This window comes from Trichechus manatus, unplaced genomic scaffold (genome assembly GCF_000243295.1).
Source record: "Trichechus manatus latirostris isolate Lorelei unplaced genomic scaffold, TriManLat1.0 scaffold00054, whole genome shotgun sequence".
Lineage (NCBI taxonomy): Eukaryota > Metazoa > Chordata > Mammalia > Sirenia > Trichechidae > Trichechus > Trichechus manatus.
In genome coordinates, this window is record NW_004443990.1 from 5,197,781 (window position 1) to 5,207,497 (window position 9,717).

The window sequence follows — 9,717 nt, forward strand, 5'->3', positions numbered from 1 at the left end:
AGAGATGACAAGCACAATTCATTCTACAAGTATTCACGAGCCTCGCTGCTCCTCTCCGCTAGGCCCAGCAACAGGCCATCAGTGAGAGGCGGTACGGTGGTTGACACCCTTCCTGGTTGGCAGGTACCACCCATGATTGATCAAGGTACGATCCACGACCTACCGCTGCTAACACTTGGCATGTTGAATTGAGCTATACAAAGTTCTGAACCGAAGGTGGAACGATACTTAATGCAGAATATTTACTAAGAAATCTTAACTGCACTCTCCTAAATTAGACACATGTCTAAACAGCTCATGGCCTATCTGCAAGCAATGGGGCGGGACAGCAAGGCTACTACGTACGCCGTAGCTCTCTACTGAATCCCCAGCATCGCAACTCCTGGACTAGGCGCACTCTTGCCCGTTTCCGGAACTACTGGCCGGTCCGTCCCCCTTTGGCCCCGCCCCCGAGTCTTTCCCGCCAAAGGCCGTTACCATCGCGGAGCATTGTGGGGCAATACTCTAGGCTAGGTTTCACCGCGTCCATGCAAGGCGCCGAAATGTTTCAAAAGGAGCTCATTCCTGGAGACACTGACTATCCTTGACGACCCGACAGGCATCAACAGCCCCTTTAAGGAGTGTTCTGTATTTAAGTTTTAATCACACAACTGATCACCCCACCGGCAAACCGCTCCGCAGGTCGGGAACGCGGGAACTTTTTTCTCTTCGTGCGGAGGGTCACGTCGCGCATGCGTATGCGTCTCGTTCAGCTGCGTCCGTTACGCACGTGCGCGTGCGTATTGAGATCAAATAGCTGCTTCCTCCCGCTTCTCTTTCTCCCTCCCCCATATCCGTGCGCCGAGCAGATAAAGGCGCCATTTTGGAGGGGCCGCGGGAGACGTGGTGTCGCTGCGGGCTCGCTCTGAGGTGCGCTAAGCTTGGTGGGAAGGCCTGTTCTCGAGTCCGCGCTTTTCGTCGCCGCTCTTCGTCGCCGCCATGTCAGGAGGTGGTGTGATTCGTGGCCCGGCAGGGAACAACGATTGCCGCATCTACGTGGGTAACTTACCTCCAGACATCCGAACCAAGGACATTGAGGACGTGTTCTACAAATACGGCGCTATCCGCGACATCGATCTCAAGAATCGTCGCGGGGGACCGCCTTTCGCCTTCGTTGAGTTCGAGGACCCGCGGTGAGGCGGCATGGAGCTTGCAGTCTTAAGGAAATAGGTTGGAGTAGTTAGGACAGGTTTTTTGAGAGGGGCGAGGCGTTATCGCCTATGCAGGAGTTAAGTAAGGAGTCGAGTTGGTGTGGCTTCTCTCGTGGCTGGGCCCATTGGACATCCCCGGAGCCGACTTGCGGGCTTGGAGTGGGAAACTGAGGCGCCGAGGGCTGGTGTAGTTGTCGAGAGCCTGGCGTGCTTCTGGGTGGGGGAGGGGCCATTCCTATTATGTAGCGCATGTGGGCTCTTTCGCCCTTGGTGCGCATGTGCGGGGGGTGGTGGGGCGCTACGTCCCGACTGAGTTAGGTTTCGCCTTCCTCTTCCTTTTCTCATGCCTTTTGCTTTCTGTGATCACGCAGAGACGCGGAAGATGCGGTGTACGGTCGCGATGGCTATGATTACGATGGATACCGTCTGCGGGTGGAGTTTCCTCGCAGCGGCCGTGGCACTGGCCGAGGCGGCGGCGGGGGTGGAGGCGGCGGAGCTCCCCGAGGCCGCTATGGCCCACCATCCAGGCGGTCTGAAAACAGAGTGGTTGTCTCTGGTAAGCTTATTGCTTTTATGGGTTTATGAGAAAAGGGAAAAAAAACTACTTAAAAGTTTTCCTTGCATGGCTGGTTTGACAATCGCAAATTTTATGCCAGGTCTTAGGTTACTTTACTTTTCTGCGTGAGTTTAGTAAGCCAGTATAACCGTAATGCAAATTTACCAAATAAGATTAAAGCACTAGTATATGAAGATCTTCACTTTGTAAATAATTTCGGGTTCTGAGTCTTTCAAGTACATTCATGTAAGTATTTGCTGTAGCATACACTATATATTTAATGTGAAATTTGGGGTACTTAGTATTGAAAAAAATATGAATCACTTTTCAGGACTGCCTCCAAGTGGAAGCTGGCAAGATTTGAAGGATCACATGCGTGAAGCAGGTGATGTATGTTATGCTGATGTTTACCGAGATGGCACTGGTGTCGTGGAGTTTGTACGGAAAGAAGATATGACCTATGCAGTTCGAAAACTGGATAACACTAAGTTTAGATCTCATGAGGTAGGTTATACACTTAATTCTTTTCTTTGGCCAGAATTGGATACAGTGGTCTTAAACAGTGGAATTTGAAGGTAAGGATTCAGGCAAGGGTGTCCAAGTAAAGTACCAGGTTTCTGGTATTAGTTACATTGTATTCATTCAGCATGCCTGAAGATAGGTGAAAACTTAGATCTTTCAATGGAAAGTTCTGTCTATCCAATAGGGAGAAACTGCCTACATCCGGGTTAAAGTTGATGGGCCCAGAAGTCCAAGTTACGGAAGATCTCGATCTCGAAGCCGTAGTCGTAGCAGGAGCCGTAGCAGAAGCAACAGCAGGAGTCGCAGTTATTCCCCAAGGAGAAGCAGAGGATCACCACGCTATTCTCCCCGTCATAGCAGATCTCGCTCTCGTACATAAGATGATTGGTGACACTTTTTGTAGAACCTATGTTGTATACAGTTTTCCTTTACTCAGTACAATCTTTTCATTTTTTAATTCAAACTGTTTTGTTCAGAATGGGCTAAAATGTTGAATTGCATTCTTGTGTAATATCCCCTTGCTCCTAACATCTACATTCCCCTCATGTCTTTGGTAAATTGTATTTTAAGTGATGTCATAGACAGGATTGTTTAAATTTATAGTTAATTCTCCATGCTCTTCAGACTGTGATATTGTGTAAATGTCTATTCTTCTCTGGTTTGTGTGAACTGGGATGTTGGGGGTGTTTGTGGTTATCTTACCTGGGGAAGTTCTTATGTTTATCTTGCCTTTTCATGTGTCTTTCTGTAGACATATCTGAAGAGATGGATTAAGAATGCTTTGGATTAAGGATTGTGGAGCACATTTCAATCATTTTAGGATTGTCAAAAGGAGGATTGAGGAGGATCAGATCAATAATGGAGGCAATGGTATGACTCCAAGTGCTATTGTCACAGATGAAATTGGCAGTATTGACCTTATACTAAAAAACAAGGATTAAAAATGATTATATACATCTACTTTAAAACACTTGCAAACATCTTATGCAGTTATCTTTAGCTACAATTGCTTTGCTCTTCATACCTTGGCAATTGTGGCAAAATTACATTGTCCATTTTGTAATATATTTTGCTCCTTTCCCCTTTTTTTTGTTTTAATAGGGACTAATGTGGGAAGAACTGGCTAATTTGTCATAGTGCTTAGTTACAACTGTTAATGTGTGACCTGCTGTTGGTGTACATGTGGGTACAGGGTGTCTTTAATTCCAACCAGATAGAGTATAATATCAATACTGCTAAATCTGCATGTCCTCTGTGTGACTGATAGAGCATTGCTATTTCATTTTTTTTTTTAAGACAAAATGAAAGCAAAATAGAATTCCAGCATATTGGTGTAGATAATCTAGATGGGAATACTTTGTCTCACTTTTCCCTTTAAACTAATATTCATAATTGATTCATGTTTAAAACACTTTAATTTACAAGTTAAATTGCAGATGGGAGCTTTATTTAGTTTAGACTTAGGTGGGTAGTAGTACCAGTAAACTTTTCAACTACATAATTTTTTGCAACCACAAAACCTGTAATACGCTGTACAGTAACAAGTGTTGGCATTATCAGTTGAACTGTAAATATAAAATGCTTCTTCCAATTAGTCTCTATAATGATTAAGTTTCTAAAATTTATCTGAACGCCATTCAGAAACTTGTTTTGGGGAATTTGATAGTTATTGATGTACATCTGTTAAACTGATGACAGACATAACTCATCATTCCCCAGAAACCTTTTTTGATTACAGTATCTAACATTTTGCCTCCTCTTTTTTGGTTTTGCTGGTTATAAAGGTTTGGATTGGAGAGGGCTCACTGGATCCCAATCCTTGGAGCTGGATCATTGGATTCAAATCATAATGTGGATAGGATAGGGAGGATGAATTACAAGGATTCATGGAGCGGGATCAGATTACCAGGAACATAGGAGTGGATTCCTGCCCCAACCAAACCGCATTCGTGTGGATTTTTTTTTTTTTTTTTTTTTTATTCAACTTAATTGGCTATTCCAAAGATTTTTCTTTTTTCCTATTTTTGACGATTGGAGCCCTTAAGATGCACGATGGAATTGTGTTTTGCAATTTTTGGTAAAAGGAGCAAAGCGAGGACCTGGAGATATACGCTGGAGCAATCTCCTTGGAAGGATTCAGCACGAGTAGATGGTAAACATTTAAAGGGGAAAAGGGGGGGTTTGTTTAAAATAGTAAATCAGTAAGTCACTTCTAAATTTAAACAAAACAAAATTGGAGTTGAAGAATAAGTAGGTTTCCAATTGGCTATTGCCATTTTTCTTTGAAAAAATAAACATTTTTTTAAAAACTATGCATGGTTGTCCTTTTTCCTCTTCATGTAAGGTGATTTTAATTGGGTGACTAGTTTTATCAGTTAATGCTTTAAATTGATAAGTAGGATAGGGTCTGACACCATTTATGTGTTAGTAAAGGTTCTTGAAAGGCAATCTCTAATAAATGGTATTAGGCACCTTTTACTGTTAATTGTTAGTCTTCAGGGAAAGATAAAAGGTGTGGGAATAAGACTACTATTGGGGTAAATGGGGTGGTCTTTGAAAGATAAATTTCCCTTTGATAGTGATTAAAGACTTACAAATACTATTTATTTTGGGTGATCATGTAGACAATATAGGCATTTGTGCAAAATTGGGTGGTGACTAGTAAATTAATGTAGCTTGGAAATAGCATTTGAGCTTTTGACTGAAACTTACCTCAAAAATTGGTAAGTATTAAATGTTAATTTAGCGCAGATCTATTTGAACGGTTAACACGTCACATTTCCCTTGTGAAATGTGAATGATGCACTAGAAAACTAATTTGAATCGTTAAAAAAGCTGACCATTCTTTAGAGTTTTGCCTTGTAAACTTTGCTGAAGCATAAGGTAATTCTATACCCAAGACATATCAAAGTAGTGATTATATCTTGTGGTTTGTTTTTGTTATCTGTACTAAACAGCTGCTTGGTGCTAAATTTTCAAATTGTTGATGGGAGTTTTACTTAAAATTCCTAATGTCTTTTTTTTTTTTTTTCTGATATTTGGATAGATAGTCAAAATCATCAAATCACTTATCTGTACCAAGAGGAATAACTGAATTTTAACACCCCTTGAATGCTTAATCATATAGTTGGACGCTGAATTTAAGATTGTTTAGGTGATCATTTCAAACCTAGACAAACCAGAATTAATTTTGAAACGGGCCCCAAGAAAAATCTGCATGAAGTCAGCCAACTCATATATTTGAATAAACCTTGTGGAATGTCAGGAGGAAGAGAAGGTTCCACACACTGATAAATTCAGTAAGGAAGTCATTTTCTGGTGTTGATTTAAGAAGTAAAGATACAGCCAAGAAGCAGAAAGATTTACTATTTAAAAGTTAAATTTCTGAATTCAGAATTTCACATGATATGCTTTAGTTTCTTTCAGGTGACTGAAAGAATAATGGGAAAGTTAATGTGACCTAGACAGGTCATTTGTGTTCATTGAGTGTTTTAGAAACAAAATGAAAATGATCTTCACTCAAGGTTGAGTGTATTTAAGCTAAATTGAAAGATGCCCTCACACGAAAAGTTTTAGTAGTTGCAGTCCCAGGTTAAAATAAAAAGTACTCTTCGCCTCATAGCGGTTTGAAGGTTAGAGCTTAATGCATATTTATGAAAGGTAGAGGGGCATAGGTTTTGCAGGGAAGGTGACCGGGCTTCTGCTCCTATAGTCTCTTAGGAAATGAACCATAGATCTCTACCTGTATTGGAAGCTATTAGAAGAAAGGCATGCCCTTTTGGAACTACAAAAGTCCTTCCACTTTTCTCCCTGTTTATGTTCCTTTAGAATATTTTAGGGAGCCTATAATTAGTTATTTTCTAACCAAGGAGAAATTTAAGTCTCTTTTAAGAAGCAATTATTTTTCATAACATCAGATTGAATAAACCCATCTTGCTGTTCAGTCCACATCCTTCTGGAAACAAAAGGTAAGACTCATTTTCTGATTCCTAATTGTTTGGGATCTGAATTTTATTTTTAAAGCTAAGTTTAATATTTTAAAAATACTGTTTGGAATGTAAACAGATTCCCCTCATTTAAAATGTTTTTTCCCAAAATTTTATATTTAAATTTTAAGTGGTCATATAGCCACATAGCATAGTGCTTGGCTTCAATATGATTTTAGAGTCAGTTTTGAGAGTTGTCGGTTGAACATGTCTTGGTCATTGGGACTGGTGATGTTTTCAGGTTGAATCCAAGGTGAATGTTTCTATGTGTGCCTTTTTGCTTTGTGTATGAAATTTGTAATGAAGTAAGTTGTGTGTGTATATTTATCAAATAGTATTAAAAGGGGAGACATTTTTTAATTCAACTAAAGTACTGTTGTAGCACAACTGCCCTGTGGTTTAACCTGTTTCCATTATAGTAGTACAAAGAGTATCAACACAGGAAATGATTCACAATCTCTTATCCACAATTCTGAAATCCAGCAAATGAAAGCAAAGATTTATTGTTGTTGAATTAATTTTGTGTAAAACCTGAGCAGAATCGGCATCCCCATTTTGCATTTAACTGTGACTAGCTATTATGCTGCAGAAATACGTGTTTCATTACACTGCTGCTGCAGACATTGCTGAGGCTGTTACATAACAGGGTGTATAAAGTGCAAACAACTCTGAATTTCAAATACATCTGCCCTCAAGTGTTCGGATAAGGGATTGTAGAATTGTACTGGAATACCCAGGGCTTATGCTTCTGTATGTAATCTTGGGTGTATGTGTAAAAACAGACCTGTTACTGTGGATCGTTTATTGAGATTTAAGTTCCTCATCTTTTTAGGCTCAAGCAGTCACAGGACAAAAAGGTATGACCCACATTTTTTATTTTGTTGGTCTAGTGGATTCACAATAAATGTACTCCATTGAAGGAAATATTCAGCCATCCTAAAATAGACAATGAAATACTCTGTATTCATTTCAGTACTTTCTTTGCAGGAACATTGACCAATCTGATCTTAGAGAAAAAACTGGGATTGGCATAAAGTAAAGAGGGATTATAAGGAAACATCTCTACATAACTTGCTATAAATATAGGCCCAAGAAGTTACAGTATACTTAAAGTAGCATCTGTTCCTGTGATTCAGAACTTTGAATGCATCTTGCTAGCTTTGAAAGCTGTGCCTGACAATTCTGAAAGTGGTTATGAGTTTGTAGGGGTTGAGGGGAAGAACTTCTTACTACAAAAATCCCTTGGTGCTTCTCTAGTACACAGAAAATAATTTCAGTTAATTAGGCTTGTCATACAGAAGTTAATTTAGGCAGAAATAATCTCATAATTTTGACAGTATTTTAATAGGTGTTAGGCCAGGTTACTGAGGAGAGAAAAAGGCAAACATAACTTTTCATAAGGGTATCATGTAGGTAGATAAGCAAAACACAGATGAAAACACTTCAGCAGATCCTGGATGTTTTGTTTTCTAATCTCTTAAAAAGTGTAAAGGAGGTACACCCAAGCATCAGGTTAAAAAAGTAACTCCTGCCACCATTACAGCTTTAGAAGTCTTAAAACACTTAAGACAAAGTGGAGATTGTTTCTGTTCCTATCAACAAGAAGATAGTGGAAATTGAGAGTTTTTCTAGGATACTATATTACAGGAGAAAAAAACCCCACTGCCATTGAGTTGATTCAGATTTATAGTGACCCTGAAATTTTTAAAACAATTTGTAAGATTGCCAAATGTCTAATGAAATTTTTTTACAATGTTGATAGTTTACTATCCTAGTGGAGTAAATGCTAGGGAAATCACTTAACCACTAGAGGGAGCTATATGATACAAAAGCAACCAGAAAGTCATTCCTGTTAATCCATAGAGGAGGGTGGAGACCAGCTACCTTAATCCTTTATGCCAGCTGCAGAGTGAGATGATTTTGATGGTTTACTTCCTGTAACTTTGCCTCTAACTTCCCATCTGTTGGGCAAAATCTTCCCCTTTTAAGCTTCTGTTCCAATGAGGTTTCAAATAGAGCTTATCATGGGTACTCAACATTTATAAATCAGAAAAATATGTCTAGGTTCTGGGACTTTGGAGAAAATGCTGAAGATGTGAATCTGCTTGTTTTTCTGCTTACCTTGTACATCTCCAGGTATGGATAGTAAGGCCAGGAGTGAGAATTGGGTACAGGAATAGGTGTGGTACAAAAAAAAAAAAAACCCTAGGCCTAAAATTGGTCATGGAAAAGACGAAATCAACTTACTTTTAAGACACAGTTTTCTTGACGTGTTAATGCCCTTTTATTTTTAAAAAGATAACTGAAAATTATTGGGAATTAACACTTTAGCATTTGTCATCATCTCCTTTCCCCCATCTTCACATATGAAAGTGGAAAGGATACAAACTTGCCTCCTGTTTGAAGTATAAATTGCCACTAAGAATAATGTATTAACAAGGTTTGTTGGATTTAGTCATCAAAGAAGATAGGCATGGGAACATTTGCTTTTAAACATGAATATTAGAAATTGTCTATTTTGAAGAATAAGACACTAAAAGTGGACAAATAAAGGTATGTTTCCAGGGGAGAACAACGAATCTATCAAGTTTATATAATAGGAGTTTCCCTGCCTGCTGAGACTTATATGTTAACAAGTGAGGCTGCAGAAGGCAGTTGCTTACCAGCATCCTTGCTGCAAATTGTGTTGAGAGCACTAAAGAGCAGTAGATTGATTAAGCTTGTTTTTAATCCTAAACATGTTAGCTCTTGTGTCTCTTGTTGTGAAGAGACACTGTGAAGCCACAGATTGTACAAATGAAGATACAGAATTCTCTCTATAACAAAGAAGGGCTAAACGTTGAGATTGGTAAAATGTCAGAAGGCATAGCAGAATTGTTCCTTGAGTGCTGGGTATAAAGGGAGCCCTTACGTGTAAGTTTGAGATAAGCTTTCAGGTTACAGCAATTATTAGGGTCTGATACATTGGAAAGGGCTGCAGCATTAAACACAGGGAGACTACAGCTTTTAAATATGACTGGAAAGCCCTGGGCTGAATTTCTTCTACCCTTACAGAGACATGCCTAGACATTTCAGCTGAAATATTAAACCAAGAGTGACATCTATCTCTTAAGAATAGAAATGTAAAAATGTTGGTTAGTAGTACCAGCACACTACAACAAAGAAAACTAAAAATTGTTCCTTGTCTCAGAACTAGGTGGTAAAGTTCTTCAAAATGCCTCTTGGATTAGTCTCCGTCTCCATTTGCCATACTGGTATCCTTGTCTGTGCACCCAAATTCATTGCTCAAGTATTTTAGCTGGTTTCACTGACTCCAGGCTCTTAACTTCATCCTGGCCATCCTATAAATTGTTCAAGTCTGATCTTCCTAAAACATTAACCATGTCAATCCAGTAATATGAATCAATGATGGGGTTGTATTCTACCTTTGTAATTTATCACTATGCCCAATTGCATCTTCCTT

General features: G+C 39.4%; 1 protein-coding gene across 7 annotated transcripts; it reads left to right on the plus strand.

Moving 5' to 3' along the window:
• Positions 1–765: 765 nt before the first annotated feature.
• Positions 766–8,465, plus strand: SRSF1 (serine and arginine rich splicing factor 1). 7 transcript variants are annotated; one of them, XM_023732731.1, is made up of 7 exons: positions 766–1,172; positions 1,562–1,746; positions 2,078–2,250; positions 3,020–3,138; positions 4,053–4,420; positions 6,186–6,236; positions 7,087–8,465. In XM_023732731.1, the coding sequence occupies exons 1-4, from the start codon at positions 979–981 to the stop codon at positions 3,056–3,058; spliced, it is 591 nt and encodes a 196-aa protein (XP_023588499.1). In that variant the 5' UTR covers positions 766–978; the 3' UTR covers positions 3,059–3,138; positions 4,053–4,420; positions 6,186–6,236; positions 7,087–8,465. The 7 variants fall into 7 exon arrangements, with proteins under 7 accessions (XP_023588499.1, XP_023588497.1, XP_023588498.1 ...); XM_023732729.1 differs by having other exon boundaries at positions 6,097–8,465; XM_023732730.1 differs by having other exon boundaries at positions 6,186–8,465.
• The last annotated feature ends 1,252 nt before the right edge of the window (positions 8,466–9,717 follow it).

Coding starts and splice junctions, on each gene's coding strand:
- SRSF1 (XM_004377891.3), top strand. CDS start 979: ATGTCAGGAGGTGGTGTGATTCGTGGCCCGGCAGGGAACAACGATTGC. Junction 1,173..1,561: donor GTTGAGTTCGAGGACCCGCG/GTGAGGCGGCAT, acceptor GTGATCACGCAG/AGACGCGGAAGATGCGGTGT. Junction 1,747..2,077: donor AAACAGAGTGGTTGTCTCTG/GTAAGCTTATTG, acceptor ATCACTTTTCAG/GACTGCCTCCAAGTGGAAGC.